Source organism: Ochotona princeps, chromosome 5 (assembly GCF_030435755.1).
Source record: "Ochotona princeps isolate mOchPri1 chromosome 5, mOchPri1.hap1, whole genome shotgun sequence".
In the NCBI taxonomy this organism is placed as follows: domain Eukaryota; kingdom Metazoa; phylum Chordata; class Mammalia; order Lagomorpha; family Ochotonidae; genus Ochotona; species Ochotona princeps.
In genome coordinates, this window is record NC_080836.1 from 13,743,116 (window position 1) to 13,761,785 (window position 18,670).

The 18,670-nt window shown below is 47.7% G+C and overlaps 1 protein-coding gene across 1 annotated transcript; it reads right to left on the minus strand.

The window, feature by feature from the left end:
• On the minus strand, positions 1 to 18,235 carry LOC101527482 (5-hydroxytryptamine receptor 5B-like). Its single transcript, XM_004589348.2, has 2 exons — positions 17,250 to 18,235; positions 1 to 561 (listed from the first exon to the last, which is right to left on the minus strand). Exons 1-2 carry the CDS (start codon positions 18,030 to 18,032, stop codon positions 244 to 246), a joined length of 1,101 nt encoding a protein of 366 aa, XP_004589405.2. The 5' UTR covers positions 18,033 to 18,235; the 3' UTR covers positions 1 to 243.
• Between the last annotated feature and the right edge of the window lie 435 nt (positions 18,236 to 18,670).

The following is an 18,670-nucleotide window of genomic DNA, read 5'->3' on the forward strand; positions in this document are numbered from 1 at the left end:
CGTGAACGTTTCACAGTGTCTGCATGAATATGGGGAAAAGAGTTGTTTGCAAGCCACCCGCACAGTTGCTGTCTTTCTCGAGAGTCAGGACACCACTGCTGTCCAAGTTCAGGCCCAATGGCCTGGCTTCAAAACATCTTTTGACAGCAATGGAGGGACGCTAAGGAACAATAGACATTCAAGTTCCCTGCCTCCTCCTAACCATACCCCCACCCATCCAGTTTGTCTCTCCAGCCCCTGCGTTTACTCCTGCTTGGTAAAGAAGTTCTTGAAGGCATCGTTGTAGTTCTTGTTAAAAGCCGTGTAAATCAGAGGGTTGAAGAAAGAGTTGGAGTAGCCGAGCCACAGAAACACGCTTTTCCAGGTGGGCGGGAGGCTGCAGGCACAGAAGGGACTGATGAGCTCCGCCACAAAGAAGGGAGTCCAGCACAGCACAAACACGCCAATCAGAATCCCCACCATCACCGCTGCCCGCTGCTCCTTCTGCTCCCGCCACGAGGCCCTGGCTTGGCAGTGCCGGGATGCTGACACCTCCTCGGCCTCCCGGGGCACTCCCTTCACCTTGGAACAACAAAAGAGCAGAAAAGCAATTAAGAAACACAACAGGGAAAAGGCTAAAGAAGCTGAAAGCCCCACCACTCTGTGTCTCTCAAGCAGCAAGGTCACAGGGCTAAGTGCTGCTTGGGGGAAAAAAAATGGGAGAAAGAAATTGACCACAAAGCAGCACAGTTTATGTAAAAGTAGATACTAGTGCAGTGGTGGGAACACTGAAACTGGAATTGACAGATTGCGGGCGGCTCAGTGTGGCTGTGTGTGAGGATGAGACACTCAGGGATCACCCAGTCACCGGATGCCTCCCTCAGAGTACAGTAGCCAGTCTTCGTTATTACAGTGAAATACTTGAGCCAGCTAATTTTATAAGGAAAAAAAAAGTTTATTTAGCTCACCGTCTTGGCAGTTCACTTCCTGGATCAGGCAATCCCTTTGCCCTGGCATCCGGGGAGAGCACAGAGACCAAGAATAACCGACCCAGTGAGCACCCAGGGAGAGTGGCCAGACCCAACTCCGGCTTTTATAACCAACTTCATGAGAACTACCTGTTGAGGGGCCACGCCACTACTGACCCACGGACCTGCCCCATGGCTTCATACAGCTTCCTCCTGGGCCCCATGAGCTTATGACTTTGAAGTTTAAAATGTGTGCATGACTTCAGGAACCAAATAATGTTCAAACTACAGCTGTAAAGCTGCATACCTTTTTTCCCTTACCTCCAGGAGCCCCCAGCAGGTCCTCACAGTGAACTTAGAAACACTCCTAGAGCTGCAAATGGAGAGAAGGTAAGGAGGATCCATTTGGAAATTCACCAGAACATTCTGTTCCTCTTAACAAGTCTTCATGAGAAGTCAGGTCACTAGAGTCTAGCCTGGTAAGGTGTTTATCAGGCAGAAGTTTTAGTTCCCCAGGAGAAGGGACATAGCCAGCTCCTGGCTCCTGGCTTCAGATCACTTTGGCTCCAGCCGTTATAGACATTTGGGGAGTGAACCAGTGGATGGAAGATCTTCCTCTCTGTCACTCCCTATTTCTGTAAGTCTGACTTTCCAATAACAATAAATAAATAAGAATCCTTTTAAAAACTATCATGAATATGCTAAGGGCTTTAGTGGAGAAAACAGACAACCTACAGAAACAGGCGAGTAAGTTTAGCATAGAAAAGGATATCCTAAAAGCCGTAAAGAAATGCTAGGAATCAAAATCCCTGTGACAGAAATGAAGGCTGCCTCTGATGGGCTCGTTCGCTGACTGGCCAGAGTCCTTGAGGCAGAGGATGTGACAACAGACACGAAACTGAAAAACAGAAAAGCCGAGAGAGGAAAGCAATATCCAAGACCTACAAAAGCTGTAACCTGCAAGTAAGAACCCCAGAAGGAAAGCCAAAAAACAAAAGGAACAGACGCAATAAATGCTGAAGATCTCCTCCCAGTTAATGTCAGCCACCAAGCCACAGAGCCAAGACTCAAAAAACTCCAAGGAAGATAGAAGTTGAAAATAAACAAAAACCTATACCTAGGCATATCATATGTACACATCAGAAAATTGAGAAAAAAATATATTGAAGTACAGGATAAGAAATATACCCATTTTTTTTTCTCCAGAGAATTCACACAACAAAAAAAATGAATTGAAATATTTAGAGTTAATGGTTTAAAAAAAAACTAAGATCCATGCTGTGCAAAATTACCCTTTGAAAGTTCAGAAGGGCCCGGCGGCATGGCCTAGTGGCTAAAGTCCTCACCTTGAAAGCCCCGGGATCCCATATGGGCACCGGTTCTAATCCCGGCAGCTCCACTTCCCATCCAGCTCCCTGCTAGTGGCCTGGGAAAGCAGTTGAGGACGGCCCAATGCATTGGGACCCTGCACCCACGTGGGAGACCTGGAAGAGGTTCCAGGTTCCCGGCATCAGATCGGTGCGCACCAGCCCGTTGCGGCTCACTTGGGGAGTGAATCATCGGACGGAAGATCTTCCTCTCTGTCTCTCCTCCTCTCTGTATATCCGGCTTTCCAATAACAATAAAAATCTTTAAAAAAAAAAAAAAAAAAAAAAGAAAGTTCAGAAGACTTTCTCAAACAGAAATTGTGAGTTTATTGTCAGCAGGATGCTGAGTAAGAAATGACGTAAGTGAGAAACTTAAATTTACATAAAGGAGGAACATCAGAGAATGAATAGATATAGGCAGCATAAGTCCTTTTTATAACTTGATCTGTGGATGATTTTATACAAAATGAATTACAGCAAGAATGTATTTAATTATGTGTATGTGCTCGGGCATCCTTACAAATAAGTAGACAGAATGGGAGCACTGATATAAAGGATCAGAGTGTGAGAAAAATTAGAATTATTTTGTTATTATAAGGTACCTTCAGCACCGTGCAAAGTATAGTGTTATTTGAATGTGGATTCAGATTAGTCCTAAATGCATGAGTATATAAGCATTAGAAAAGGAACCAGGAGGCTATGGTGTAGCAGATAAAGCCTCAGCCTGCGATGCTGGCTTCCCATGTGAGCACTGGGACAACTCCTGGCTGCTCGACTTCTGATTTGGCTCCCTGCTCATGTTCCTGGGAAGGCAATGGAAGATGGCCCAAGGGCTTGGACCCCTTAACTCCTGTGGGAGACCTGGAAGAAACTCCTTGCTTAGAATAGCCTACCTCAGCTGTTGGGGCATTTTGGGGAGTGAACCAGTGGATGAAAGATCTATGTTTTGTCCTCTCTCTGATTCTGCCTTTCAAATAAAATAAACGTTTTTTTATAAGATTTATTTTTATTGGAAAGGTGGATATACAGAGAGGAGGAGAGACAGAGAGGAAGATCTTCCATCCGATGATTCACTCCCCAAGTGACTGCAATGGCTGGAGCTGAGCCAATCCAAAGCCATGAGCCAGGAGCTTCCTCTGGGTCTCCCACAAGGGTTCAGGGTCCCAAGGCTTTGGGCCACCCTTGACTGCTTTCCCAGGCCACAAGCAGGGAGCTGGATGGGAAGCAGGGATGCCGGGATTAGAACCAGCACCCATATGGGATCCCAGCACATGCAAGGTGAGGACTTTAACCACTATGCTATCGCACTGGGCCCAAACATTTTTTTTGAAAGGAAGAAAACAGAAGCGGGCATTTGGCCTGAAAAATGAACCAGTTCAGACACCTGCATCCCACATTCGAGTCCCTGGCTCCAACTCCTGGCTCCAGCTCTTGACTTCAGTTTCCTACTGCTGCAGATCCAGGGGAAGGCACGTGGGGGACAGCAGTGATTGGACAAGTAGCTGGATGATGCCACCCATGTGGCAAACAAGACCACACGCCCAGCTTTCAGATTCAGCTTCCCAACTGTGGTAGGCAGTTTAGGGGAGTGATTGGGAGTCCCTTCCCATTCATATTCTTTCTACATACCTCTCCCTTCCCCATGAATATTCTCTGAATTAAAGGACTATACCCAACAGGAAAAATATAAGGATAAACTTATCAAAACAAAAGGCAAAAAAGTGTAAGAAAATAAAGATAGGCGAATAGAAAATAATAAATACAGCAGATGTTAATCCAACGATGCCTCTAATCACACTGAATATTGGTGGGCTCAGTATGCCAATTAAGTGAGACTGTCAGAGTGTATCAAAAACAAGACCAAACCACATGGTGTTTATCAGAAATACACTGTACATTTAAGGACACGTAGAGATTCAAAATGAAGGGACACAAGAATATCATATATTCTCTGTGATACAAAGCAACATCTATGCAAAATGCAAAACAAATAGATATACATGTGAACAAGTCTATATATATAAATTCTCATAGATGAACTATGTCATGGAGACCAGCGTTATCAGAAAGCGAGGATATGTTTCAGTAAGCATCTCTACTCCCAGATAAAACGAGGACTCCCGGTGAGACTGTTAAGTATACTTTGACTGTTCTGGTACCATTTTTCACCATTGCCTATAACTAAAACTCCAGGACACACTAAAACAGCAGGATGTTCAACCTGTAACTGTAATAATATGGGCAAAATGTGTAGGAAGGGAACACAAGGAGAAAGGAAGAGGCAGGTGGAAGGAATTCCTATACCTGCAAAACTATCATGGAAAATAATAATTTAAACATTTTTAAAAAGATATTTATTTATTTATTTTTTAATTGGAAAGGAGGATCTACAGAGAGGAGAGACAGGGAGGAAGATCTTCGTCTGATGGTTCACTCCACAAACAGCTGCAAGGGCTGGAGCTGAGCCAATCCGAAGGCAGGAGCCTCCTCTGGGTCTCCCACGTGGGTGAGGGTCCCAAAGTCTTCGGGCGTCCTCAACTGCTTTCCCAGGCCACAGGCAGGGAGCTGGATGGGAAGTGCGGCCACTGGGATTAGAACCGGTGCTCATATGGGATCCAGGCGTGTGCAAGGCAAGGACCTTAACTGCTACACTATCGCACAGGGCCCAAAAATAAATAAATCTTAAAAAAAAATGGACTGGGCTTGGCGGTGTGGCCTAGTGGCTAAGGTCCTTGCCTTGATCCCATATGGCTGCTGGTTCTAATCCCGGCAGTTGCACTTCCTCTCTGTCTCTCCTCCTCTCAGTGTATCTGACTTTGTAATAAAAATAAAATAAATCTTAAAAAAAAAAAAAAGACTAAAATCTCAGATACCTCACCAAAGAAATGTGCAGAGAGGTCATATAAGCATATAAGATGTACCAAATCATACATCATGAGAAATGCAAATCAAAACAAAAACAGGATTCCGCTACAGACCTGCTAAAATAGCCAAAAGCTGGAATATTGACAACACCCAGTGCTGGCAAGGCTGAGGATCCACACAAACTCTTGTCCATTGCTGCAGCTTCAAAACGGCATGGCCATTCCACAAGACCTTCTGCTGGCTTCCTGCAAAAGTAAATATCCTCTCACCCCATAATGTAACAACTGCACTTCTTTGCTTTTACCCAAAGAAGTCACAAACTTACATTCACACCCAAACCTATACCTGGTTGCCAGAGATAGACTTCTTCCCTAACTACCAAAACTGGGGAGCAACCAAGATGTCCTCCAGTAGGTAAGTGAATAAATGAACTGTTGAACTTCCACATAACGGCACGTTATTGTGCATCACAAAGAAATGAAACCCAAAGCTATGAAAAGATATGAAGGAGACATAAATACCTGTTGCTAAGCAAATAGCCAATCTGAATGTTACATACTGCCTCCAACAACGTCATGTTCCAACAATATGAAAGGACAAAACTAGGACGACAGCAACAAAGATCACAGATTGCCAGAGCTTGGGACGGACTGGCAAAGTATGGAGGCTGTTTAGGGGTAGCACAGTGGCAGGTTCATGTCACTACAACTTCGTGCAGAAGCATAGCTTGCATAGCGCTCAGCATGAGCCCAAGTGTAAGCTATGAATTCTGTGTGATACTATCGTCAACGGAGGCTCATCAACTGTAGCAAACGCATTATTGTGGTATGGTAGGCTATACAGTTGTAAAGACAATGTGGGTTATTACGATAAATGTACTTCCCATTTTTGCTGTAACTCTAAAGCTCAAAGTTTGTTATTTACAATACTATAGTGTAGGATTAAAGCAGCTTGAGGCCACTCCAATCCTTCTCACCTGCTTCCCTCCAGCTCCCCTTGAGGAATGTTTGTAATACAATCTATGCAAAAATATAGTGAGAGAGTTAGAGAAGTTACGGGTCAAACTAAAAGGCTTATCATTCTTCAGGGAGAGCAAGCAAAAAATCCCTAAATGCTGACCTAGTAAGAGCAGAAGCCCTGGTGTGAGATCCAGGCCAGCAAGCGCCTCTGCCCCTCCGTGCGTGATCCTCCATCTGTGATGTTCACGGACGCAGCCCCCTCCCTTACACAGCTGGCATGGCGATCACACACTCAGTACCCAGCACATACCCAGACACACACATTTCCCCATGCCTTACACAGGGAGTGGGCTCAAGAACGGGAATACGTCCACAAGCAGAGCAAACCTAAGCCCACTCCACATCTGCACGCATGATCATTGCAAGCAGGTCCACTGCTATGGCTCAATGAGCCCATCCTCTCCTTGCAAGCATCAGGATCCCACATGAGTGCCGGTTTGTGTCCCAGTTACTCCTCTTCCAATCCAGCTCCCTGCTCTTGGCCTAGAAAAACAACAGAGGATGGCCCAAAGCCTGGGAAGCCTATACCAGGATGGGAAACCAGGAAGAAGCTCCTGGCTTGTGGCTTTGGATCAGTTTAGCTCCAGCTGCTACTGCCTTTTGGGGAGTCAACCAGCAGATGGAAGATCTTTGCTTCTGTCTCTCCTTCACTTAGTAAATCTCTCTCCTTCTCTTTGTAAATCTGCTCTGCCTTTCCAATAAAAATGAATGTCTTTATTAAACATTGCGAGAAATCATGCAATTTCTGTGATTAGTGGATTCTGTGATAATTCTGCCTTGCACAACAGTAGAAAAGGAATCCAAAAAGACGTTTGTGACAGTATTTAGCTGCCTGTTAAGAAGCCTTCTGTACACACCCCAGAACTGTCACTTCTTCAGCTAACTCCCATTTGGCTCTTGAGCCTCAGCTTGATTTCAGCAACCCTGTTGCCTTCCTGGGTTGTCGTAACTCAATCCCAGCTCCCTGTGTGGGCCCATGTTTTTTTTCCAGGGGGTGACTTAAGTAATTATGGGGTGATTTCTGGCTCCCCCAGGCTAAGCGGAAGAAAGGCAGGGACTGTTGCTCCTGGCACTCACTGCCTATAACATGGCTGATGACCATGTAAATACCCAGGAAATATCTGCTTGATTAGCAGTTCATCTTTCAACAGTGTGGTCTGTACCTGCATCAGTTTTTTTTTTCTCAAAATGCTATCAGTCATGGCCACGGATGCCAGTGCATGTAAAAAAGGCAAAAGACTTGCCGGCAACAGCCTAATGTCTCTCTCTTCTAGAATTCACAACTGAAAAATGCTGGGAGGTCAGCAACATCATCACAGGCCACTTGACATCTCCTATTTGGATCCAGACAAGCAACCGTGAGTCCCAGTTTTCAGGTGATCTAATACAACCTTGGGACCCTTCATTTAATACCAACCTTAAAATTCCAGGTCTTCTGCTTCCTCCCCAAACCCCAATACCTCCTAGATCAGTCAACACGAAGATCACAGAAACAGGGGAAAATAAGGGTTCTTTTCCACTGCTTATTCAGCATTGTCCATGCTACCAGTTGGAGAAAATGAAAGCCAGTAATGCCAGCACGAGAAGAAACAGCGCACTCTGGGAAGGCAGCTGAGAACTGACATACCAGACAGAAAGCCAAGTACTGCTGTGTGCAGGTGGTGGGAGGGCATGCCAGCTTTTCTTTTCAGAAGATGCTCATTTCACCCCAGTGCAGACCATCATCAAGTCAACCCGAGACCATCCAGGCCTGCTGAGATCTTGGCCACACCTTCAGTGGGCAGCACCAGCATTGCCCACCCATTTCCTAACTGATTAAGAGACCCCTAATGGGGAACATCTTACCTACAGGTTCCCCGCCCAACAAGGAGGGATCAGGGAATGCTTAAAATCCCAAGATCATTCCTCAAACCTTTGGTGTCTCTCTCTCCCTCCCCTTCCGAGAGGCACCCCACCTCCTGGCTTTCTCCCTGAGGTGCTTTCCCCTTCCCTGCTCACCTGGTCCCTTCGCAAATAAACTTCTTTTGTCTGCAACAGATTCTCTGATTTTTATTTCTATACTAAGCTGAGGAAAGAACTCATCAGGCATTTCTGGTAACAATCCAAGTAAATCTAAGCCACAGGACATGCTATCCTGAAGTCACTTTGTGACTATGTAGCAGTCTGTTGTGGAGGGGGAAAACATTGTCAGAAGAATTAAAAAGTTGATTCCACCCCCCATCACTTTCCTCCTGTGAAGTTCATTAATGGGAGTTTTATAGCTATTTTTTTCTACGGACCCAAAGTACCTTAAAGCACTAGAGTGCCTCTGTTGTATAATGCAAATTCCAAATTTGTGCTAAGAAATGGATGGGCTGGAGGAAACAGGTGTTGTGGTATTACAGCAGGTTGAGATGCCACCTGCAATACTGGCATCTCCTATGGTCACTGTTTCAAGTCCTAGCTGTTCAACCTCTCATCCAGCTCCCTGCTAGCGCACCTGAGAAAGCAGTGGACAATGGCCTAAGTGCTCGGTCCCTGCAAACCACATGGATGACTTGAATGAAGCTGCTGGCTTCAGCCTGACTCACTCCTGGCTGTTGTGGCCATATAAGACTTAAACCAAAGGATGGAAGATTTTGTCTCTCCCACTCTGTGTAACTCTGCATTCCAAATAAAAGGGGTGTGTGTGTGTGTGTGTGTGTGTGTGTGTGTGTGTGTGTGTGTATTAAAGAAATGGATATGGCTGGCATCAATGCTGTGGTGTAGCAAGGTAAGCTTCTGCCTGCAGTGCCGTCATCCCACATGGGTGCCTGGTCATGTTCCCACTTCTCACCCAGCTCCATGATAATATGCCTCAGAAAGCAGCAGAGGGTGGCTCAAGTCCTTGTGCCCCTATACACACACGAGAGAATCAGAGCACACCCCTGGCTTCTAGCTTTGAATCAGCCCAGTTTCAATTATTGCAGCAATTTAGAGTAAATCAATAGATAGAAGATATTTCTCCTCCTCTCTCCCTCCCCACTGCAAATCTGCCTTTTAAATACAAATAAAAAAGAGAAACAGAAAACGCACATCTACTGATTAAATAGTGTTAGCAGTTAGTAAGAAAATGTTCTGGGTTTCAAATTCACAGTAGGGTGACTATGGTTAGCAGAACTATATTCAATATTTGAAAACAGCTAGAAGAGAGGATTGGAAACTTTTTATTATACAAAATTATAAAGGTACGAGGTAACAGGTAAGTATCTCAATCTGATTATAAATCTATACATGTGATCAAAACAAGATTGTAACCTGTATATATGCATAGTAGTTATATGCTAAGTTTTTTTTTTTTTAAGAATTTCACTCTTTAGAAACACACTTTGTCCCCTGCTGCAGCCACCTCATCAGCGTTGATGTGTTTGCTAGAAGCCCTGTGTCCACAGCTTCTCAGCTTGAGCTTGGTACCTCCATGCGGAGTGATCCAGGAAGGCAATGGAACCTTCCCAGAGATAGCATCCATGAACAAGAGTTAACTTCGGATAATCGTGGTTCAGGAGGGGTTCTCCCAGTTGAAAGTGCAATAGCCTTGAGGAAACCAAAAGGTAGCATGTATACTAAACATTGGCAATGAAAGGCATACACTCATCCACACACTGACCCCTGGAATTATTATTCCCATGTCACCAATGGAAAAAAAACAACAACCCAGGAGTTGGATACTTCAGTCTCAAGTGACTTAGGTGCTTATTCTTGGAGCTGGATGTGAAACGTGGGTGATTTGAACCAGAGTCTGCACTCGTACCCCCGTGTGTTATTCTGTGTTTCTAAGTATACGTGACTTATCTGCAAAGGCTCCCACAGAACTTCTGGAGATTTAAAACTTTAATTTGCTTATTTGAAAGGCAGAAAGAAAGAGAGCCAGACAGAAAAAAGACTCGCAGCTTCAGTTCTCAAATGCCTGCAACAGCTGGAGCTTGGAACCCCATGCGAGTCTCCCACATGGGCAGCAGGGAACAATCACTTGAGCATCGCCACTGCCAAGTGGGGTCTGCACTCACGGGAAATGAGTCAGGAGCCAGAAGCAGAGACAGACATCAAGCTCAGGTCTATAGTGTAGGTTCTGGGAAACCTCACTGCTCTTTAACCTCTAGGCCAAACATTCAAGTCCAGAGCCTCTTCTAAGAATCATATTTATGCATGGGGTACATTCATACTGGGGAAAAGGCAGAACCAAGGTGCCTGTCCAGTTTCTCTGGGTGTAGGCCAGTAGGGTTTCTCTCTGCTGTGTTAAGACATGGCTTGAAAGAGGATTCCACCTCAAGAAACTCCTGTCTTCTACCAGCATCCAGTGAACTGGGACAGGTTGCCATGCCGGCTTGCAGAGTGAAATCGTAGGCACTTCCTAGTTCTTCAAGAGATGACCTTGGATAGGAGAATAGAAATCAGCCTCATCTGTGTGGAGGTTCACAGGGAGAACAAGGCACAATTGGGAAGGAGTGGAGCAGCAACCTCAGGCTGGAAAGCACGCCTTGGAGCCAGCCCAGTGCTTCACACTCCAAAGCCAGGGGGTCCCAGCCTCTCTGCCAAGAGAAGCTCCTCTGTCTGGTTCAGAGGGCTACTCAGCCCTGTAATACAATCAGATCATAGGAGACATTTCACCTGTTTCTTATCCAACAAACTTTTTGCACAAGAAAAGGGGATGGGTGGGGAGAGATGGTAGGAAGACCTGGACCCCAAAGTCTTATAAGCCTCCTTCTAAATGCAGACTGCCTTCGCCTCTTTGCTGACATGCCTGCCTGGCCTGTCAGGTGAACTCTCTACATTAAACTTTTTATTACCTTGCTTACCCCATACTGAATACCTTGGCACATGCCCAGATCTGTCCAAAGAGGTGCCCACCCGTTCTGACAGATGCCCTAACCACATTAAACCTTGCCACCCTGACTACTACAACTGCTTCAGCTCTGAAATTCCTAGGGAAACAAGAATCTGTACTCTAGCAATCTCCACTGGCAGATCCACACACGATCACACTCAGTCATACCCGCAACAAAATCAAGAGAGAATGACGGAATCAAGGCTCAAACCAACGCAGACATTTAGTGCTATTCCAGTGAGGTGCCACATTTTGTTAATGAACCATGCCCAAACTGGGTGGAGTTGCCACAGAGCCCCAAACTGGTTCTATCCATCTGATGAACAGTAAGCCAATCATTGGCACTGGCAAAAATGATTTGTGTTTTGCAAATGCTCAATTCCCAGAGCTCCGAAGATGCTAGAGGCAGTGAGTCTTGTAGTTCCAGGGTGACGGGGTAGTGGGGGTGAGCAGAGAGACGTGCCTGATTGGTTCATGTGGGGTCTCTAGTTGGTCCACCATGTAACTGAACTTCCTTTGATTGGTCAGAGATACGGGTCAGCGTATGTTCTGTGGAATGGCAGATGTGTGTTCCAGTCTGTGTGGTTCTAAGTGCAGGTCGAGTATTTTCCTTGATCAGGGCATCCGAGTTCTCCCAGAGCTCTTAGAACAGAGGCCAGCATCCACAGGTTAGCCATGGGGCAATTTGAGTCTATATAATTCAGGGTTTAACTCATGTCACTCCCTCATTTCATAGTTTAATCTTTACATAAGACCTGCAAGCTAAGGAAGAGATGCTGGGATGTGATCAAACACCAAAGGCATTGGGGTCTCATCTTCAGTTTCCAACTTTCTAGGAAGACTATTACCTGTACTCCAAGTTTCCTGTGGATACCACAACGGAAAGTGTTACAGAGTAACAGTTTCATATTCTCCAACTCTTCCTTTAAAAATCAGAAAGAAAAAAACCCTCCAGATTCCACAGAAAGAACCTACAAACATTTGTAATCCTCTAATACTGCCAGATAACTGGCTTAATAAGAAGAAACATCAGGGCCTGGCACAGTAGCCTAGCAGCTAAAGTCCTTGTCTTGCATGCACCAACATCCCATATGGGTGCTTGTTCATATCCTGGCTTTTCTACTTCCCATGCAGCTCCATGCTTGGGCCTGGAAAAGCAGTTGAAGACGGCCCAAAACCTTGGGACCCGCACCCACGTGGGACACCCATAAGAAGCTCCTAGTGCCTGACTTCATATCAGTTCAGCTCTGGCCATTGCAGCCACTTGTGGAATGAACCAGAGAATGGGAGATCTTTCTCTGTGTCTCTCCTTCTCTCTGTAAATCTGACTTTCCAATAAAATTAAATAAATCTATTCAGAAGAAAGAGAAGGAGGAAAAGAAGGAGAAGACGAAGATGAAGAAGAAACACCACCAAAGGAAATCTGAGAGAAGGAAGATTGGTCCTAATTATTCGTGGAACCTACCAGTTGACATGTTGACCAGACACATCAGACTTCCAGGATGCAAAGATTCCTTACAAGGCTGTTATTAAGCCACTACAAACAATTCCAGTGGTTGTTCAAAATCAACAACATCCGTGAAAGCAAAAATAGTGAGAGTGTCTCAAATACAGTTGAAACAGTCTGGATTATGAATGAATCATCCAGGTCAGGGCTTGGGGTTTTTTGTTTGTTTGTTTTGTTTTTTAAAGGGTCAGGGAAAGAGAGTTTGCCAGCACAATGGCTTAATTGGCTAATCCTCTTTTACAAGCCTTGGCATTCCATATGGGCACTGGTTCATGCCCTGGTTGCTCCACTTCCGATTCAGCTCCCTGCTTTTGGCCTGGGAACACAGAGGAGGATAGAGCTGTGGGCCCCTGCACCCGCATGGGAGACCTGGAAGAAGCTCCTGGCTTCCTGGCTTCCTGGCTTCTCAATTCCAGCCACTATGGCCATTTGGAGAGTGAACCAGCAGATGGAAGATCTTTCCCTCTTTGCTTCTCTCTCTAGAAATCTGCCTTTTAAGTATAAATAACAAAATCTTTTTTAAAAAAGTATGACCCTTCCTGAATCACTCTCTGGCTTCCTGTCTTGAGATGTGATGATTCCTTCTCCCCCGTTTCCTCACAATACTTAGTGCCGTGAGATGCTCTTGTGGCAAAGAACTGAAGTCTCCTGCAATAGCCAACTTGACGGTACCAGTAAAGGAGCTTGGAAAAGAGTTCCTTTGTCCTGTCAAGCCTTTGGATGAAAGCAGTCCCACTTAACATCTTCTCTATACCATGGGAATCCTCAAGCTGGAATTGTGCAGCTGGGCTGTTCCCTATTTCTGACCCACAGGAACTGTGAGCTAACACATTTTGGCTGCTTTAAACCACTAACCTGGGATGATTTGTTACACAATAACCAATCCACCTAGGGTAGCCAAGAAGAGCATTGAGAGAAATAAAACAATTTTCTTGTTTATAAGAGGAATGGAAAATAATCAAAAATATAGCAGCTATCATTTATGGTTTATCATTTTAGGCACCTGATGTACACCATTGTCTCATTTGCTTTTCACAAGAACATTATGTGACAGACGGTCCTATTTCCATTTTACCAACAGGGAAATGCAGACCTACATGAAGTCATTTGACTAAAGTGATAATAAGTAGCACAAGAAAGAACAAAGACTCCAGTCTCCATATTTCCCAGGCTCAGGCTCTTAGAACACTGCACACCACCATCCAGGACCCAGTTAAGGAAGCAGGGATTTACAGGTACCATCTTAGTCTGTATCTTGACTTTCATCATTCCCTTCCTCCATTAAAAAATAATTAAAATTATATTGACATAAATGCTAACATAATCAAGGCTAGATTTGTAACTATGTTGATTTCTAATTTTAATATAAACCAAAACATTTCCATGGATCTCTAGAAGAAATCATCATTTTGTGTAGGATGCCTACTGTGGTCTGAACATCAGCTTGTATACAGAAGTTAAACAGTGAACAGGAGAAACAAAATTGGTGGCACATGTTAAAAGTCATATAAACCCTTCTTTCTCCTTTTCTAAGTAATACAGTGTATGGAGCAATAGAGAATAACTATAGCCCGTGCTGTGGGGAACAGATTACAACAGGGGCGCTCAGTATCTCAGTATATGAGTATCCATAAAGCTGTTTTCTACAAGAAGCCCAGCTGTGCCACTATGGTGCTCAACCATGTTCAAATCTCCTGGAAAGGAGAGTTCACGTGAGGGCTCTTTTCCCCCCTCCTAAATGACTTATTTATTTGAAAGGCAGAGTGACAGAGACAGAAGCAACAGAGAGAGGAGCGACAGAGAGGGGAGCCACAGACAATGATCACCCCCAAATGGCTACAATAGCCACTTCTAGTCCAGGCTGAGCCAGGAGCAGGAACTCCTTGAATCACCTACTGTCTTCTCGAGTGTATTAGCAGGAAGCTGGCTGAAATGCAAGCAGCACAGCTGGGACTGCAGCCATCACTCTGACACAGGTACTGCAGGGGGTGGCTCAGTGCGCTGCAACCTCAACACCGGCCTCCTGTGAGTGATTCTGAGGTCAGGATCCTCTAGAGAGACCTGGACTGGGATCTGAACACAGTGTTCTTTGGCAAGCGAAACACCTGTGAGCAAGACAGTCCTCAAAGACACTCTGGATGGCAAGTAGTGAAAAGACTATCAACACTAGATGTGGTGTGGACTTTAGCTACTGCCCCTGGTAACTGCGTTGGTTTTGGAAGAACTAACTTCCTGCTCCCTTGGTTTTCTCATCCATAAAATGAGGGCTGTGTGACAAAGCTAGTCTTTTCAGGTGCCCATGTGCTCCGCTCCAGCTCCCAACTGGGGCCCGGCCCGTGGACTGTGAGCAGGATGGCATGTGCCTGATCCGGACAAGGATGTGGTAAAGTCCTTGAATCTCCACACACCTCTTTTCCCACTGCAACTCTGGAAGCCACATGTTCTAACCAGCATAGCTAAGAGACACCAAAGAGCACAAATCCATGTGTTACTGCCTAGAACACAGCCATTCAGGGAGCTGCCAGACCCTCCATGCACTTGGGATGCAAAGGCACTTCTATCGCCTTGGGGCTGGGTAGGACTGCAGCAACTCTCAGCTTACCCTCGCATAGGGAGTGAATGCCAATTCTGTCAGATCCTGAGGACTCAACAAGAGGATGAATGCAAATCAGCAAAAAGGGTGGGGCCGGGAGCAAACGATAGGGGTTCACTAAGTAATTTGTTTTCCTTTCTCTAGTTCTGAAAGGATTAATCACATTCCAGGAGCTATTCAGACCCCTTGACGACGATTACTTTAGTGCAAGGATTTGGGAAAAGACTAGGCTGTGGTCTGTCAAGAGCAGTCTTCTGATTCCGTGAAGATTTTCATCCCTTGCAGAAAGCAGCACACTTGGCAGTGCCCAAATGCTTCCCAACTCACATTCCCTAGGGCCCTGAAGCAAGGAGGAGACAGCGAAAAGTAGAGAGAAAACCTCCGGGAACCTTATTTTAAACGTCTGCTTGGTGTCCCGTGGCCAGAGGGCTCACCAATGCTGACTCGGGAACAGCGCTCAGGTTTGAAGGTTTTCAAACGCCAAAGCAGCTACAACTCAACATTCTGCCCTCCAAGGCTGTTGGACGTGACTTAGACCGAAACCGGCATTAGCGATGCAACTAGAGACCTGATGCGGGGAAGGGCTGGCCACAGCTCCCACCGCCAGTGAGTGATTAAGTCACAACCCTGCCCCCTGAGCTCTTTCCTCTCACCAGTGGCCACTTCCTTTGGGCCAGCCTGCTTCAAGCCGCACCTTCCCTGTGTCACCTGCGTGAATGGGATCTGTCTGAAGCAAAGATGACAAGCAGGCTTGGCAAGCCTTTCGCGACTGTTCTGGGTGCACAGTAGGTTGATACAGCTAGTAAAACTCAGGCTGACCTCGGCAATCAGGAACGTTATCATCATTGCAGGCATTTCTGAAGCACTTTGCAAACACCACCATTAATTCGGAAGCAAGCTCTTCCCTACCAACGCTTTTCAATTATAGTATTGACATTCTTACGCTATGTACAAATGTCATTGCCATTTAATCAAACAGAATGCTTTTAAAAGCACATGTGTCTGGTACCCTAGGTGTCTGAGTTAATTTTCCAAAACTAAAACCAGAATCGGGGGGTGGGGGGAGGAATCCTACCCTGTCTCCATTTTCCCCTTACTGCACCTTCCTTCTTTGGTCCAGATGTTTCCATCGGGATGGAGCAGTCACTTTAATTCACTTAGGGCTGGGAGCTTCTGACGTGAAACACCTGAGACCACCTCTTCCTCTAGACCCCCCCAGAGGAAATTTGAGCCTCCAGGGTGAAGAGAGAGCTTCCTGAAGAATGACAGAAGTCTGCCAGGCACACACTCTCGGTAGTTTCAGCAGCAGTTTCCCACCGTGAAGACTCCCAGGACATATCCTGTTAGTATCCTTCTGCAGCTTAGCCCTGCCTTCCTCCTCGGCGAGCCAGACCGGGTGGCAGGTGCTTCACATTAATGTCATGAAGCCCCCACCCAGGGCGCTGTCAAGTAGGAATTAAAGACAAGGAAGGAAGCCCAGGGAGATCACATAACTGCTCTAATGTCCCCACGTGGGATTTGAACACGTGTTTCTGTCTCCAGAATCACTAAAGGATAGTGTTGGGATGACATAACTGGATTTTTATGCCTATCCCTACTCCCTCACCAGCGAGCTGCCCAATTGAGGCGAAGAATGTAGCCTGTGGGACGGGTATGGAATCCGGCGCAGATAGAAGAGCCAACAGATTCTTTTCACACCAGGGCAGAATTGCGGGTTGTCTCGCCCCAGCAGGTTCCAGGAATGGGTGCCTTCAGGACTCAGGAAGACACAATCAACAATAAACGAGTGCAGGTGCTGGACGCTCCCTCTCCACTACGAAGGAACCTGCTGCACCTGCGGCCTTCGCAGCGCCGCGCGGTTAACGCGGGCTCCAGCCCTGGTGTGCAGGTGCTGAAAACCCCTCCCCTGGCGTGCACCGGGTTTGAGAACCCAGTGCTGGCGCGCCAATAGAGCGAGTGAGGAACCTGGGGGTGGGGGGGAGGACGCCCGTTGCGTTCCAGGTGCGCTAGCGCCCCATCTTTTGCACGCGCGTCCCAAGTGTGCTAACTTCCTCGTCCTCCTCCCCCAGCGGCGGCTCGGTATCCTAAAGCCCCACCCGATCTCTCACCTGTGTGGTGGCCGGCAGCGGCAGCACCGTTCCACGGCGAAGGCGGCGGCTGAAGCGCAACTTTGCCGCCTTGTAGATCTTCCAGTACACAAATAACACCACGCCGAGAGGCAAATAGAAGGCGCCGCAGGTAGAGAAGACGGCGTAGGAGGGTTCCTGGCTCACCTGGCAGCGCTGGAGCCGAGCGTCGTACGCCTCGCCCCAGCCGAAGAGCAGCGGCGCCAGCGAGATGAGCGCGGACAGCGCCCAGGTGAGTGCGATCATGAGCGCCGAGGCCCGACGGCGGGCCCGCAGCGTGTACTGCAGGTGTCGCGTGATGGTCCAGTAGCGGTCCAGGGCGATGGCCGTCACGTTCCAGATGCTGGCGGTGCAGCACAGCACGTCGAAGGAGATCCACGTGTGGCACAGGTTCCGGCCCAATCGCCACCGGCGCCCGTCCGTTAGCTCACTCACCAGGCTCAGCGGCATCACCACGGCTGCCACCAGCACGTCCGACACGGCCGTCGAGGCCACCAAGTTGTGCGGCACGCGGTGGAAGGAGCGGACGCGCAGGATGGTGACCAGCACCAGCAGGTTCCACAGCAAAGTGGCCACGATCAGCAGCACCAGCAGCGTCACCACCAGCACAGCGAACGCGGAGAGCGGTGGCTCGCGGCTGGCAAGCACCGCGCCACCTGGGGTCGAGCTGCCCGCTCCGTTTGGGCTGGGGCTGCTGCTGCAGGTCCCGGGGCCTGAGGGAAGCGTGACGCTGGAGACGGCCGCCGGTAGGCTAGCGGCTTCCATGGCGAGCTGGACGGGGACCCGGACCACCAGCTTGGTATGGACCCGGCAGGTGCACAGGGCGGCGAGAGGTCCAGTAGGTCCTACCCTGGTGCTTTCTTTGTGGCAGACCTCTGACACTTTTGCCTGGAACTCTAGTGGGACTCCTGCGACCAGCTCCGCGGGCCCGACACAGGTGGCGCTTGGAGGGTTGAGCGCTTAGCAACTCACGAGCACAGAGCCCACGAGCTCGAGTCTGCGCGCAGGGGCGGGTCCAGAGTTGCCCCCGCCTCCTTGACGGCGGCCGCGGACGCTGAGCCTTAGCTAGAGTGGGCTGGGCTGGGAGCCGGACCTGTCCAGCGCGCTCCCCGCGGGTCTGCCACCCGGAGCTGCAGTAGAAAACCGGGAGGATAGGCTGTGGTGCAGGAATCTCCTAGCCTGAGCCGCTTCCGCAAGCAGCCCGGTAGCACGGTGCGACCCTGGCAAACGCAGGGCTCCTCTATACTTGAAATAGGAGCCACGGGGCTGGGGGATCTGTATAATAAAAAGTTCCTAAACCCCGCCCGTCCTGCGCTCCTTTCTGGCGAGGGCTTCGCGGTGCCTGGCCGACTTTGCTCTCTGCCTCAGGGTAGAACTCTGTGGCAGCGGCCAGGAAGAGGGAC

Excerpts from the sequence above, each read along its gene's own strand:
- LOC101527482 (XM_004589348.2), bottom strand. The coding sequence starts at position 18,032 with ATGGAAGCCGCTAGCCTACCGGCGGCCGTCTCCAGCGTCACGCTTCCC. Across the intron at positions 562-17,249 it reads CGCTGCCGGCCACCACACAG|GTGAAGGGAGTGCCCCGGGA; the intron begins GTGAGAGATCGG and ends TGTTGTTCCAAG.